At 35.3% G+C, this 16,416-nt stretch overlaps 1 protein-coding gene across 1 annotated transcript; it reads right to left on the bottom strand.

Moving 5' to 3' along the window:
* Window positions 1-2,709: 2,709 nt before the first annotated feature.
* LOC135155191 (UDP-glucuronosyltransferase 2C1-like) lies at window positions 2,710-15,644 on the bottom strand. The gene is made up of 3 exons (XM_064104058.1): window positions 15,419-15,644; window positions 14,912-15,131; window positions 2,710-6,162 (listed from the first exon to the last, which is right to left on the bottom strand). Exons 1-3 carry the CDS (start codon window positions 15,573-15,575, stop codon window positions 5,880-5,882), a joined length of 660 nt encoding a protein of 219 aa, XP_063960128.1. The 5' UTR covers window positions 15,576-15,644; the 3' UTR covers window positions 2,710-5,879.
* Window positions 15,645-16,416: the final 772 nt, after the last annotated feature.

Here is a 16,416-nt window from a genome sequence, read left to right as displayed (position 1 = left end):
AACAGACAAACGAAAGCCCGAGAAAAATCGGACAAACAATGAGAAGGCCACGAGCACCCGAACAATGCGATCACCAATTAACAACGTGAACGAGTTATCAGCAGGAAAATCAATTTATTATCATCGTGAGTATACATACTCTGTTTAATAGACGATATAACGATAATAAACAATGCATGGGTGAATATGCGGTTAATCTTTTCTAAATAAATGTTATTTGGCATTTGACGTGTAAATTCAAAGGTGTTTTTTATGTTTTCCAATTCTAAGAAATCAGATAAGGACCTGAAGCTTTTGCCAAGTGACATGTCATTTATCATTATAGTTATGTGTTTATCTTCGTTATGAGTCTTGGACTGGTAAAGATATCTTCAGATTTCAAAAAAATAATTTCTATACAATTTCGTAATTATTCCTGAATTCATTCCAAGTCTATTATATAATTTATATACGACACATTTGAAATGAGATAATGACGTCACATGCATAATGCTTATTTTAGGTCTAGTCATTTTAGTGGCTGGATCTGGACCCTCGAGAGTATACATGAAAAAAAAAATCAGAATGATAATTTCTGTCCTCTCGACCGCTGCAATATTTTACACCAAGAATATTCAGCCACTTCTCTGATGTCTACCTTTATGCGCTTTGCCCCGCCCCTCGCGTCCATTATCTTCAACAATTTCATCATATTAGATAATAGAATCTTATAATTTCAACCGATCCGAGCTAAAGATGGCGCTAGTGTATCAGGACTCCAGTCGCCTTCCAGTGACTCGACCAGTAATTTATGACTAGTGACATTTCAAGCCTGCCCGTACTTGTTCATGACACAGTGGTTGCTTCCCATGAATTACAAGAATTTACTTGAACTTACTTGTCGATGAAAGTCATAATTCATACTGCAAGTGTGAAACGAAGTATTCAGCTAAGGCAAAGACATGCAGTCGAGATTGTTAAGGAAGGGGGATCCGACGAGCATCTGGTCGAACAGGAATGGGACAGAGGACAGTTGAGAGAAGAATATAACAGGATACTGGTGTAAAATGTTACTTTTGTGTTTATTATTTGGAATCACATGGATTGATTTCATACAAAACATTCACATGACGTTTTTAAGATGTTTCATTGATTCATGAAAAAAAAAATGTTTACAATGAATTTTTATCTATTTAGGGTTTTGAAAACGTAAAAAAAAATGGTGTTCATTATAACATCGTTTAAATACTCTTCCGTGACCTTTCTTAAATGTTTAATGTTATTAAAGTAATATCATAATAGCACTTTTAAAATGTTTTGTTACTGAAAAATAATGAATATGATACTATAAAAACGTTTTAAAGAATGTGTTTCGGGAAAAAAAAAAAATTCAAGAATATTTATTTGTTTATCTTTTTTTTTTTTTTTTTTACTCTGCAGGGTGGGCCTGTTCAGTTATTCAAAACTGCTTTCCAAAGGCGCCCTGCAGTTTAAGAAATAACTCTACATCAATAGCAATTCAATGTATGTGACATAACAATAAAGTAAAAGCAGAATACATTATATACATAAAGAGTGAAGTATCATGGAATCGTTACATTAAGTTATTCAGTGTATGACAACAAGAATTTTCATGATATACACTGTTTTTTTATGCATGGTGGGACGTGCATTTTTGTTTATCACAAGAAGGCGAATTAAATATGACGGCAGCAACATGTTCAAAAGATTTTCTTTTATAATCCGTCCTTGGGCAGGGTATTTGAAAGGGACATTGTTCAGAATATCGGTTTTATAAGTTACATTACGTTTGCAGATAAGTGGTTCCAGATACGCTGGTGCTAAATCGTTTTGTATTTTCAAAGCACTGTTTGCCTTTTGAGTGTGGTAACAATTCATGCTGAGGAGTAAGATAGTCCTTATTCAAACTTATTCGGGCATACTTATCCTGCAGTTTTTGTATCTTAATTTTGTTGGTCATTGCACAGCTTCCCCAAGATGTACAACAATAATTAATATAAGGTAAGATCCTGGCAAAATGTAAAATCTTATGAATCCTAGGCGGAAGAAATTGTCTGATTCTCTTTATACAACCTGTGGCGGTTGGCGTTTGTGACAGGATGACTAATTCATAGCTTGGAAATTTTCTAACATAATTTCTGGAGTGACGAATTAGTGCCAAGATGAGTACCAATGTTGTCACACGAGTCCAGATTTTAATGACAAATGAGGTGTATCTTTAACCAAAGATACTACATCACTTTTTTTTAATACTACATTTTCCCCCCTTAAATTTGAGATGAATATATTTTCAGAGTTTTGTTGGTAATAAAACGTGGAATCATTCCCATGCGCCACCCCTGAGCCCTCTCCAAACTCTCCTATCTCATTTCCCCCATGTTTTATACACAGTCGCGTGCCGATATGCGAAGGTTTACTTACTCAACGCTGTTGGGCGCCCTTCCCCATAAGCATTTATCGAGCGTTTCAAAATATCGTCGAAGTGTCCGATCTTTCCGTTGTAGTATCTTTGCTTTAACTTGAACTGTTCAATAACTTTGGCATCTCCAGATTGACTTGAATTTTAGAGAAAAAATCCCAAAATTACTTTCATTCTATCTCAAACATTTCGATTCTCGATAAATCGACTACGCCCTCACTCGGCGTGTTCGAGAAAGGAATCCAAAACTCTCGCTCCTGACGTCATCGCAGAAATTCAGAAGCTCATATTTATACAACCTATCATACGACATATTTAAACAATGATACTAGATACATGTTCTCCCCACGTCATACCAGAGTCAAGTGTTGCACCCACGTACATTAAGTATTTGACTATATTTCACATTTTCTATGGGTTCATTTATATATTTTATCATTAAAGCATAATTTTTCTATCTTTTCTTATGACTTTTTTGTATGCAAATGCATACAGTTTTGGTCGAGCCAGTTACAGGTAACATCAAAATCACTTTGCAATTTTTTTTTTAATCTTCTTAGATAAAACATCATAAAAGAAAGTAGCAGTATCATCTGCATGAAGACACATTTTGGAATTAACATTCAAATTCAAGTTACATACATCATTGACAAAAATACAACTGATATTAATGGACCCTAACTGGATCCCTGTGGGACGCCTGATTTATTTTTTACACTTTCACTAATACAGTTATTTACTTCGACAAGCTGTCTCCTGTCTGTTAAAAAGCTTACATCCAATCATATTCTTTACCCTTAATTCAATAATACTTCAGTTTTCCAAGAATGAAATTGTGTGGTATACCATCAAAAGCTTTACGTAAATTGAGGAAAATACCTCCGATTATTCGCCCCTGATCCATTTTATCAGACAAATAGTATTTGATTTTAGTTAGGCATGAATGCAAAGATCTAGATCCTGACTGAGAATTCGTTGGCAGTTTGTTTTCATTCAAGTATTCATAAAGTTGATTTCTAATGTTTTAGACGAGGCAGGTAAAACAGATATTGGTCTCAAATTATCAACATCATATGACCCTCCTTTATGTCTTGAAGTAATTCTTGCCGTCTTTAAATGTCTTCTAGTAGTACAATTTCAAAATGTTATATTGTATTTAAAAAAAACAATGGTTCTACTAAAAAGGAGCACCCCGTTTAAGAAGCTATGGGTGTATGCTATCAACTCCACTTGAACAGCCTTTGAACAATCAATGTACGACAATTGCTTAAAAAAAACCTTTTATTTTATTTCACTGAATTGAAATTCACATTCGGGTATAGATAATGTTTGTAAACTATTCAATGCATCAATATTTTGCAAAAACAATGGCTTAAAAACATAACCTTTTATTTCATTTCACTGAATTGAAATTCACATTCGGGTATAGATAATGTCTGTAAACTATTCAATGCATCAATATTTTGCAATTTTTTAAATAACTTTTCTACAACCCTTAATGCTATTATCATTAAGTTGTGACTATTCTTTGAAATTGTATTTTTATCCATTGTATTTATCGTAATATAGAGATGTTATTACGATAAATACATTGGATAAAACTTACAAACCTTTTTTTTTTATTTTTAGTTAATTTTAATAACATATTTTCATAATTTTTCGAGGACGTTTGATGTTATTGTCACACCCAATACATAACATAAAGATGTTAGTAAATAGTTGTTTCTAGAAAAATGTTAAAATGATATGTAAAAAAGTCAAAATAAGGATATTTCTGATACATTTTTTAAAGACATTATAAAAACATTTCTAAAAAATGTTTTGTTAAAATATTTGAGAAACATATTATCATGACATTTCGAGAATATTTTGTTATTTTAATGATATTCTAAAAACATATTTTAATGTTTTTTCACATAATGTATGACATTATAAGAACGATGTTAGTAAAATGTATTTTTTTCTGAAATAATGTTGCACCATAAAACGTATTAAACAATATTTTTCTCCTTTTTTTAGTTAAAATAATCTAAAAACATAGTTTCATAGCACTTCAAGAACGTTATCGCTATGGTATTATAACAACCTTAAAACATATTTTTAGATCCCATGTATAAAGATAATAGTAAAGTTATACAATGTTAAACTTGTATTATGAAGACACTAAAGTAAGGATGTTTCTGATACATTCTGAAATATTTTGGCAAATATTTGAAGAAAAAAAATATATTTTCTAGACGTTTCTATAACTGTTGACGTAATTATCATATTCTAACACATTTTTACAAATGTTAATTTTTCATTAAATATATATCCTTCTAAAAATGTTAGTAAAATATTACGAAGTTTCTGAAAAAATGTAAAAATCATATCATAAAAACATTGGAAAATATGTTTAGAATACATTCAGTAACGTTTGGAAAAAATATTAGGAAAACATTTTTTAGAAACTTTTAGTTGAAATATTATATAAACATGGTTTCATAACATTTCGAGAACGTTTGATGGTATTGTCAGAATATTGTAACAGCGCTTTTAAAATGATATTTTCACATCCAATGTGTAACATATAAAGATGTTAGTAAAATGTTATTTTGTTTCTCAAAAAATGTTAATATTACATCAGAAAAGCGTAAAAAAGGAAATGCTTTTCAAATATTTTAAAAACATTTTTGGAAAACAATTGAAAAACATTATTCAAAAAATGTTTTGTTAAAATATTTAAAAACCATCGTTTCATATCATTTTAAGAATATTTATTATTACTGTCATAATATTCTAAGGTTTTTAAAATATTATTTTTACACCAAAGATATATTATTTCAAAGATGTCATTAAAACATTTTGTTTCTCTCAAAACGTTAAAAGGATATCACAAAACGTCAAAATTATTATGTTTCTAATACATTTTTGAAAAAGTTTTAAAGAACATCACAAAAACATTTTTCAAAAATGTCTTGTTGAAATATTTTGAAAACATATTTTCATGACTTTTTATAACATTAGATTTTGTTGCCATAACATCCTAAGAACGTTCTAAAAATTGTATTTTCACATTAATTATGTAACATTATAAAAACGTCAGAAAAATATTATTTCGTTTTCTTAATGTTTTTTTCATGTCATTTTAACATCATGATTGGACATATTGATAACATTTTTTTTAAATGTCTTAATTTTTTTTGTCTGGCCATCAAAGCATATGCTTGATATTATGATAACGCTAATGTTTCATTAATGTTATGCAAATATTCTTAAGAAATGGTTTTTGAAAGCATTTCTAAGATCTTTCAAAATATTTAATGGCAATATGTCGTTCAGACACGATTCCTTTTAATTTTTTTTGCATGTCATATTTTCCTAGGGGAAAATGTGCCACCCCTTTTCGAAATCCTGAATTTGCCCCTGACGTCAATACATATATCCTCTTACATAATACCCCAAAGACAAAAAGGTGTCATTATTCAGTTTTAGCTTTGCTACCGATAAACATTCGCTTACATCCCTTAAAAGCAAGTTTACATGAATACACCACAAAAACAATTGCTGTGATGAAGACGAGAAGAAAGACGGCGGCGACATCGAGAAGGTAATATTGATACCAGGTTAGGTCATGAATCGGTGATCGCATGTAGCCGCCACCGTGCTTGAGGACGTGTTCGATCCAGTGGACTGCCGTTTCAAGAGGTGTCATCGGTCGGTCATGGAATATCGCCGACAGCTTTGTAACCGTTTCTTTGTATCTGAAATTGTTCAAATAATTGAAATTTACAATTAGTAAATTATTATAATTGGTTAATTGACCAATTTTGCAAATATCTAGAAAAAAAACCTCAAACTAGACATGCCTGAAAAGCAGAATTGGAACCATGATTATGAAATGCATTTCCCCTTAAAGAATTTACAAGAAATTATTTTTGTGAAAAGAATTAATGAACTTATGTTTTATTTTTCGTGTTTAAAGGCTTAATTTGAAAATGTTTGAATAGTTGAAATGTAGTCATTTACCAATTTTGCAAATACGTAGAAAACACAAGAAGTCCTTAAACTAAAGATTTACATTTGGCACTATACGGGGAAAGGCGATTTCAAGATATAAACATGTATTTATTAATGTATTGTTAATTGGTTACCAAATTTGAAAGATTTAGGTTTCATTTTAATTTCTCTTTCATAGCATGTTTGTTATATTTTTACTGTGTCGGCTGTAATCGGAAACTGTTACAGCCCACACTTGAGTCAGGTCAGTCTTTCTAACGTAAATGTGTTTGGGCAGATTTCTGCAACCGATAACATGTAGGTTGGTACACTGGCGGATCTGCCCCTCCCTTTGATATTGAAGACCATATTAACTTGTTTTTGCGAAGCAATTTTCTTTAAATTTTGGTTAAAAACCTTGTCAAATTTTTCCTCGGAAAAATGTGCCCCCCTCTTTGGAAAATCCTGGATCCGCCCCTGGGTCGGCACTACCTGTCGCATGGGAGATGAGGAGTGGCTGCAAGATGAGGAGACAAGAATGAAATCACAACAGTACAGCACCAGGCTTCAGCCCCCTGCTTCTAATCCAAACCCTAGTGACGGGTTGACCCTAAAGCTTTCGGGACGGACCAACCTTGATGATAGTGACAAAGTCAAGGTGGATTATCTTATCAAAAGAAAGAAAACTCTAATAGTGAGTAGTTTTAATATACCTTTACTTCAAGATCAAGAGGCAATTGAGGGTTGAACTAGCCGATGAAGCACCATATTTTCGGCATTGATGTTATTTTTCTCAAAGAACATCGGATAGATCATTCTGAACCAATTGTACAACAGAAATTTTGCGAACGGGTAGGCCTATACTTTGATTACTTTCTCTGCATGGAAGATCTCCATAAATGCATACTAGTATTCTGGAAGTGTTGGTTTTCTAATCTCACCATCTGCTCTGAGAGCATGTCTTAAAATTCATGTCTTAAAATTAGAAAGCTTGGGAATCGTATCGTTGAAATCACTTTGAACGGCAATCCAGCAACCACTAAAGTTTCCTGTTAGTAACAGGAAACTTTAGTGGTTGCTGTTACAGTCAACATAATCATGATAATGAATATTCTGAAGAGGACGTTGCTCAGTTCTATGATGAGCTCTCTTTCGCTATATACTCTTTGCCTGCACATGATTCTATGTTGGCGATGATTTTAATGCACAACTTGGGCCCGAAGATGCTTACTGTACCATTTTATACAAAACTAATAGGCATGGCATGCTCCTCAAAGACTTTATGGAGCAACACAACCTCCTCGCGACAAATTCTAGATTCCAACACCGGAATGGACCCACAAGCGAGCAAATGGTCAGCTTGCTCAAATCAAATATATCCTAGTCAGAAGGAAGTGGATCAATGGACCAGTTCGTAGTTACTTCATGGACAATTTTGGTCAAATGACCTTTCATTTCTTTCATTATGATAGGCAGATTTCAAAGCAAGATATTACGTAAGCTTGCCTTACATAGCAGGATGAAGAACTTGAATAGAACAGGTGACTAGAATAGCACACCAATGAACGCTTTATGAAGGTATTTGTTGCATTCCTACTTTGAATGCACATCATAGCATGTTGCACAATGTACTTGGCAAACTGTGAAATACCAGTCGTTCGTGGACGCATTGTTGTTTTTTGTGGATGTAAATGAATACCACTATTCAAGAGAATATTTGAATAATCAAGACATCTAAGTTGGTGCTTATCTCATTAGATTTTAAACCACCATGTCCCTTTAGTACAAATGACCTTCCTCTGATCATGCGTAGAATCTTTTCATCATGCGCAGAAAGGAACTACGAACTGGCTTATTCAGTTCAGAATAGTACAGCATATCGGTTTTCTGAAAGAGTTGGGTCTGATCATGATCGAATTGCATCATGTAAATGTCAAAGAAGTTATCGGATGTGTAAAACTCAATCTAAAGACCTCATGAAGTTTAATAGAGTATTTGATTGATTGGCTCTGGTAAATCAAAATGACCAGTTGAAAGATCTATACACATGTTGTTGCGTATAATTATTATATAATAATTACCATTATAATGAGTATTATTGTAATAATTTCAATTCTTGAAATAATTTAGCCGTATATCAGAGGGACACTTTTTGGAACGCGCGCTGTACTGTCATCTAATTCATCACAAAGTGTTAAAAAAAATATCAAAGGTTTTGTACACTTTGTGATTAATTAGATGATAGTACAACGCGTCCCTAAAAATATATATGGCTGAATTATTTCAAAAGTTGAAAATTGTTCTCAATTATAATGTGTTGTATTGGGAAGCTCATCTCGATCATATTGTTTTTAAATCTCACTGCATTTTACCTATTACCATCTCTATTAAGTGGTATATGGTGTGTACATGTCAAGATGTGATGAGCGTCGATCTGTTCTTTTTCTCCTTTTGGTTTCTCCTCCCTTTCTCTCTTCCCTTTTTCATTCTCTCCATTTATATCATTACACCTTCACGACCTCCATTTACATTCGTATAGTTTCCTTCTTTCTTTTCGCTCACCTACCACTGCATTCTTTTTTTTCTCTACTGACCTGAATTCTTTGTTTTAAGATCACATAATTTACATAATAGGATTGTGTATCATTAAAGAAAATGCGTTGATCTTTAAATAAGCCATTTTATCTATATAACTTCGACAAAAAAAAATTACGCTCCAGTGCTTTTGAATACACAGTCTATATGTAACGATGGTGCTTTTAAGCCCATTCCAAGTTTCCATAAGTTTGTCATGCATGGAAATTAATTCGTAATGTATGAAAAATAATTTGTCATGTAGCACTGCACGGAAACCCACTGCATGACGAATCGTTCATGTCGCTGACAACAAAGTTGTCATGGCATGCACAACTTTAAAATTGTCACACAAATATTGACAGTTACACAATACAGTGCGTCCCACAAAAAACGAAACCGAGATTTATCGATGATTTATCATAACTTAATCGCAAATACAATAGACAAATGACCTACCATTTTAAAGCTTAGAATCTCCCCTTTCATCTGAAATTACTTAGATTATTTCTCATTCACGCATGAGTGAGCAAAAACAATTTGAAAAGGGGATACCCAAAAGTCACTTGGCGGGCCGTATCTGGGTTTTAAAAAGAAAAATACATTTTTAAAAAGTTCAATATCTGCTCTTAATTTGATACCTCAATTACAGAAAATGGTCAAGAAATAACAAAGTTCTGGTTATTTGAAATAAGGCTTGAATTTCAATAATTTCATAAAATGAAGAGGTTTTACAGGCTGGCGTTCAAACTCACTCGACACTCCGTTTTGTTGACGCTCAGCCATGCATTAAGTCTTTTGTTACCGTGCGATAGTTTCAGTGGGAAACCGGTGAAAACACGTTTATTTAATGAAATTATGGAAATACAAGCATTGTTTCGAGGGATCATAACTTTTTTACTACTTGACAATTTTCTGTGATTTAGGTATCAAAGAAAAGAGAAGATATTGAACTTTTTAGTCATGTGATTTTCTTTTTGAAATTCAGATACCCCCCGCCAAATGAGTTTTTGGCATCCTTTCTTCGAATTGTTTTTGCTCAATCATGCGTGAATGAGGAATAATCTAAGTTATACCAGATGAAAGAGGAGATTCTAAGCTTTACATTGGTAGGTCATCTGTCTATTTTATTTATGATTAAGTTATGATAAGTCATCGCTAAATCTCGGTTTCGTTTTTTCTGGTACGCACTGTAGAGCTGTATAAACCTAACTGTTGCACATGTAAGTTAGAACTCTAGATCTAGATAACTTGATATAATGTGTGTGATCCGAAATGCAAGACTAGATTCTAACTTATCTAGATCTAGGCCTAACCTAAAAAGTAAAATTCTAGACGTTATCAAATAAAAAAAAGGTAGACCCTAGATCTAGGCCTACACTTCTAATATCTAAGAAGGCTTATCAAATCACAACCTTGCATGTCCAGGGGCCTGTTGCAGAAAGAGTTGCAATTAATCGCAACTCTAAAAATCATGCGCAACTTGATTTTCAACCAATCAACAGCGCGCATTTCGGACTTGCGATTGATATTTTGACTTGCGTTTAAACGCAACTCTTTCTGCAACGGGCCCCAGAACTTCCAGAAAGGTAACAACGGGAAATTCATTTCAAGTTTGTTAATGGGGGATGCAAATGATTGAAACAACAGGTCATTTTTGCTTCATGCCTAATTCCAACAATACTGCATTTTTGTTTTCATTCCTTCACTGTACATTTTGAATGAAAAATCAATTTCCACGAGTAGGGTTCGCTTTCGCGAAGTGTGATACACTTGTGGTTTGCCCTTCATTGTTCAGCTTAAGCACTTATCCATCATTTATACTTTCTTTTAATTCGGTGCACTGATCCCCCGTCAATCGTCAAAAACTTCATTTTTGATGATTCTTACCCCTCTGCGCATGCTAAAGTTTATGATTGGATGAGCCCTGATAGATCAGGTGGGTGTTTCATAAAGCTGTTCGTAAGTTAAGAGCGACTTTAAGAACGACTGGTGATCCTTTCTTACGCGCAAAACCCTCGCCAGTGAAGGTTTTTGTGTATATTATTTACCCCAAGAAAGGATCCCCAGTCGTTCTTAAAGTCGCTCTTAACGTACGAACAGCTTTATGAAACGGCCCCCAGGGATGGTAAATATGGGTTAACATGCTACGGCCAATGCAGCAATACAGTAGAGCTGAAAACCTGGAATAGGCTGGAAGGTACCACTGTTTATACGTAACAGGGTGTGTATTCAAAGACGCTGAAGCGAGACCAATGAAATTTTCGTAGAAGTTAGATTATGAAATAAGCTTTTTTTAATACTCCTGTACATTTTATTGAGAATACTACTACATCTCGGAGTTAATCATTCAGCCCTATGTGAGAGGGATATTTTTGGCGGGACGCGCTGTATAGTGAGGCATCGGAAGCATACAATAAACCCATTGATGGTGATAAAGAGATCGCACTTCAAACTCTCCCCAGGAAAACAAAGAAAATGAGTGATGTCTCAAACGATGAAAATTAGGGATATATAAAAAAAAAAAAGCTTCAACTCAATATCACGCAAGGCCTACTCAAAATAGTAAACAGAACAAGGCATATGTTGAGGCCTATCCAATGGCCTTTGAAAACAAACTTAAAGACAAAACATAAAAGTTTGAAAGTCTATACTTCGGCCACATTTGCTCTATATCCGGCGGCCGTACGGCGAGTCGAAAACAGCCGTTTTATTAATTTTTATTCTAAACACCTATATGTAGCTGGGACACAAAATGTTAAAACGTCTCAGTGTTTTCGACTCGCCGTACGGCCGCCTAAGAGCAAATGTGACCGAGGTATAAGGTTGGTAAGAAACATGCAGCATGATGAGGCCTATACAATGGCCCTTGAAAACAAAATGAAAGACAAAACTGAAAAAAGATTGAAAGTCTTTAGGTTGATAAGAAATACGCAGCAGCTTGGCATCTCCTGAAAGATAATAATAATAATGATAATAGACAGTTCCTGTATAGCGCATAACACATTATAAATAACGTCTCTATGCGCTTCCAAAGGACTTGGATATTATTACCCTGGCTTTAGCCCCGCAGCTTTTTACAGCGCTGGGGCGTTTCAAGGAATAAATTCCTGCCAGGTACCCATTCACCTCACCTGGGTTGAGTGCAGCACAATGTGGATAAATTTCTTGCTGAAGGAAACTACGCAATGGCTGGGATTTGAACCCACGACCCTCTGTTTCAAAGTCCGGAGACTAATCCACTGGGCCACAACGCTCCACATATAACTAATCCAGTTACTATGATGAAAGGTGACACTTCTGAAAAAAGAAGAGGTTATTGGCTAAAGCATTTCAGAGACCTTCTCGGCTCACCAGTTCAGGACAGTTTGTGATCTCCTTATCAAAACAGGGTCATTTTCTAAGGCAGAGCTTCTTAATTTGTGCTCTGAAAAGGTGCAAGTTTCAACGTCATTTGACCCAAATAACATTCCTGCTATGATAATTATGGAAGAGTTCTTTTTTAACATGTATTAACGAAACTCTTCTCAAATTCTGTAATGCAACTCTAACTGGTAATAAACCCAAAGCTTTCTCATTGTCGTCCATTGTACCTATTCGAAAGATAGGGGATATTTCATCACCATCAAACTAAAGAGGTAACACATTGTCACCAATTGCAGCTACGATGTATGCTTCAACGCTTCCTAATCGTTTGTTGAATCGATATTAAGAAACAAACAAAATGGTTTTAGAAAAGGAAGATCCCAATTACCCGTGAAAATTTACTTTTTTATTCAAATAGGTACCCCTAGATGACCTTGGACCTTATTATGCTCATAGATATATGATATCATTCAAGGATTATGTTGACCAGTTATGAAAAGAAATAAATAAATAACAGCAAACTGAACAAAAACAAGCAAAAAGTCTGATGATCAATATTTTCTAATTTTCTGCCATTTGGCGCAAGCTTTCTTTTCGAACCACTAAATATAAATTCCGTGTTCGCTCAAGCATGAATGGAACTCATTTTTAATGGCAGTTGAAAGATAAGACATCAGATCATCTATAAAAATCCAAATTAAACCTCATGATTTGAAACAAAATTTTGATAGACTTTTCAAAAGTGTCCCCTTTTCTATTATAAGCACAGTATAGATACCGGGTTGGTAGTAAATTAGCATCGGTGTTTTTGCATTGTGGAAAAAGTCGGGAACAAACCTTTTTTTGTGTGAAAAGCTGTCGAAATGTGTGAGCTGTTGCTTCCTTTTTTCCACCTTTTCGAAATCGGGCTACTAGTAGGGCCTATATGTCTTTTTCTTACGGCCTTTTTGAGCTTCTCGACCGTTGATGGCGTGCAGGAAACCTAGTCTGCAGGCACAGACCCTTATTGAAACTTTAATCAACAAGTGTGTCTCCACGCAAAGACTAGCACATACAACACTTGCCTGAGCGAGACGACCTTCAGTACACAAGGCATGAGTATAGGCTGCAAATTCAGACCCTTTACTCGAGTGAAGGGTTTGCACAGCAGACTACATGAAACCCATGTGCAGAATATGTCTTTGATGGGCGCGCAGGTGCGATAGCGTGGTTTGCGTTCTTTTGTGTGACTAGAACCAACAGAATGCGGCCTATATAGGTCGGGCCGGCCGTTACGAGGACGTATTAAACATGAGTATGATACCTCTTTCCTACTTTTCTTTCTGTTCTTGAGCATTTATCTGAAGTTAATAAGGACACTTTTTCCTGCATGAAGGTTGCCCCAAAATTAGGGGCGGGGCGTGCTTGGACCCGCCCATGTGAAATGATCACCATACAGTCAGACCGCAGGTCCCTATGCTAATGAGCAAAAAGGCCAGATTCATCCAAATCATCTCGTGGCTGAATATTCCTCCTTGCAAAATATCGTGATTCGTGAGATTTTCTTCTCTAAGAATTTACCTGTTTTAACATCAAGTTAAATGAAATATTATTGCGTCATCAGATAGAGTAAATGTTACTCTTTCATATTGGTCATTTATTTTGTATACAATATTTTGTTAAATGAGTAAATTTCTGGCCTGAATATGTGCCTCAAAACTGAATTTTCTTCCTCTGTTTTCTTTTGCAAATTGTGCAAAACTTTTTATTTTGAGCCTCAATGATATCTATATCACCATAAAGCTGAACTTCTGTACTTTCTCACAATGCCACTCTTAATATGCGGCACCTTTTAATCGGGTCAAGATCACACTTTTCCCACCAAGGTACAAGACGAGATTTCTGAAATTTTGTACTTGCATGAAATCCAGAGTTCTGATTGGCTGGATAAGGTTCACAGAACAACAGGCGCGGGGTATTTGAGGAGATTACCACATGGGAAATGTGACCTTCCCATGAACACAGGCACTGGAACCGTTGGAATTTGCCACTGTGTGGTCTCTTTGACCAATCAGAGTGCAGTATTCTTGTTTTCAAGCTGCTTTATGTACTTGGCAAATAAAAAGTGTGATCTTGACCCGATTAAACCAATTCTTATTTTGAAACCTATATCATTTCAAAGCATACATATTCAGCTTTATCATGATCTAAAAATCATTTGGGCTCAAACAAAAATAAAGTGTGAAAATAGCAGCTTTTGTCAGGTGAAAATAATTATTTTGTAGCATATTTTAGATAAAAATTTTAACCTATATCACAAAATCTTTGAATAAATTCAAACACATGACCTGAAAGAATGATTCTTCTTCTTTACAATGACACCAAATTCATGAAATTCGATGCACAATTAGAGCAGCAATGACCGAATGAAAAGAGGTGTTTTGGTCCGCATCAGGCTCATTAAATATGCAAAACATATCAAGTCATGAATATCACTTGGATGAAAGAAGCCACTTTCTTGGGACCTGCCGTCTGACTGCCATAATTCGTACAGCTTTATGAAACACCAGGTAGGATTCGCCTCGATATACTTACTTCTTATCATGGATGACGGCATTAAGGGCGTCGACGATCTTCTCCGATGTTATGGTCACTATATCGAGTGAGATGCCAATGCCTCGAGACGTCACCCTAGCTGCGATGTCGGACTGGTCAGCGAACAAGGGTATGACGACGACAGGAACGGCATGATAAAGCGCTTCGTACAGACCGTTGTTTCCTCCTTGGTACATGAGGACACGTGTTTTATTGTGGCCTGCAGTAACAATATATTAAAAGGGCGATAATTGGAAAATTTAATATGATGCAATCATACCAGAATCATCATGTTACCAAGTAAGAAACCAAGTAATTTTCCACTCGTAACTTTTTAGTTCCACTTTAGCCTCATAAAATAATATGAAGTTAAACTAATTTCTATATGTTGAACTACAAACAGGGTTTATTTCTTAATACATGCCATCAATGAAAGACAGTTTTGGTCATTCCACCCATAATTTTAAATGTTGGCATAGACACATCAAGACACGAGAACGGTCTTACCAAGCAGGTCATTCTGAGGAAGCCATTCCATGGTCTTTATGTTGGGTATCTTGTCAACTAGAGGTGGCACTGTTCCACGGAACTGCCAGAGGACCTTCTGCGGAAGTTTGGCGAAGGCATTTGCAAATTTGACAACGAACTCTTCTTCCATGTGCATCACGTAGGTCCCGAGAGAGAAGATGATGATTCCGTCATCCCCTGAACTCTGGACGAATTCTTCCAGGTCCTAAGAACAAAATAGATCAACAGAGCGGCGTGTGTGAGGGTTCGTGACAAAGAAAGATAAGGGAGATATATACATAGGGGTGTTGCCCCCGGGGGGGGGGGCAGTCAAATGTATTGCTGTACACATGCGTGACCAAATTATTTCCAAACACCCCCTAAACGAGTTTTTCTCTATGCGCAAAATAACCCCCTAAACAAGTTTTCGTGGGCTTTATTTATACATTTTGGCCCCTAAACAAGTTGTCACTAGATTATGGCCCCAGGGAAAAAGCTTGGGAAAAAACATACTCTAAACATGTTAATTGGCTAGTCTTAAAAAAAAGCTTTGGGGAAAAAACATACCCTAAATACGTTTGACCCTGCGATTGACCATTGACTAGTCTTTCAAAACTACCCCTTTTTTAAATCGGTGTTTTTGATACCCTCGACGAGTGCACGCGCGGCCCGCGTCCAAAACTGAAGAAAAACACCCCTTTGGACGCATTTTTTTTGGCACGCGTGTGTACAGCAATATATTTGACTGCCCCCCCCCCCCCCTAATAGGTGAGCGGCCAGAAGCCAAAAAGTGCCTTATTTCTTGACTTTAATCCCCCCGGCTGGATCAAAGCAAAATCATACATCAAATTAAAGGAAATTTTCTGAATTTTTCGGAATTGGGCATTAAAAATGTTGTAATGTGTAGCATCACCATGGAAACCAGCCTTGAATAAGCCACGCCCATTTTAAATACTTATTGAATATTTCTTGTGAATATTGATTTTTTACTCATTAAT

This window comes from Lytechinus pictus, chromosome 8 (assembly GCF_037042905.1).
Source record: "Lytechinus pictus isolate F3 Inbred chromosome 8, Lp3.0, whole genome shotgun sequence".
NCBI classification, from domain to species: Eukaryota; Metazoa; Echinodermata; class Echinoidea; order Temnopleuroida; family Toxopneustidae; genus Lytechinus; species Lytechinus pictus.
Note: the sequence above shows the minus strand (reverse complement) of the source record. Positions and strands in the feature narration are given on the sequence as shown.

Coding starts and splice junctions, on each gene's coding strand:
- LOC135155191 (XM_064104058.1), bottom strand. CDS start 15,575: ATGCACATGGAAGAAGAGTTCGTTGTCAAATTTGCAAATGCCTTCGCC. Junction 15,132..15,418: donor TCCTCAGAATGACCTGCTTG/GTAAGACCGTTC, acceptor TTGTTACTGCAG/GCCACAATAAAACACGTGTC. Junction 6,163..14,911: donor GCCGTCATCCATGATAAGAA/GTAAGTATATCG, acceptor GAACAATTTCAG/ATACAAAGAAACGGTTACAA.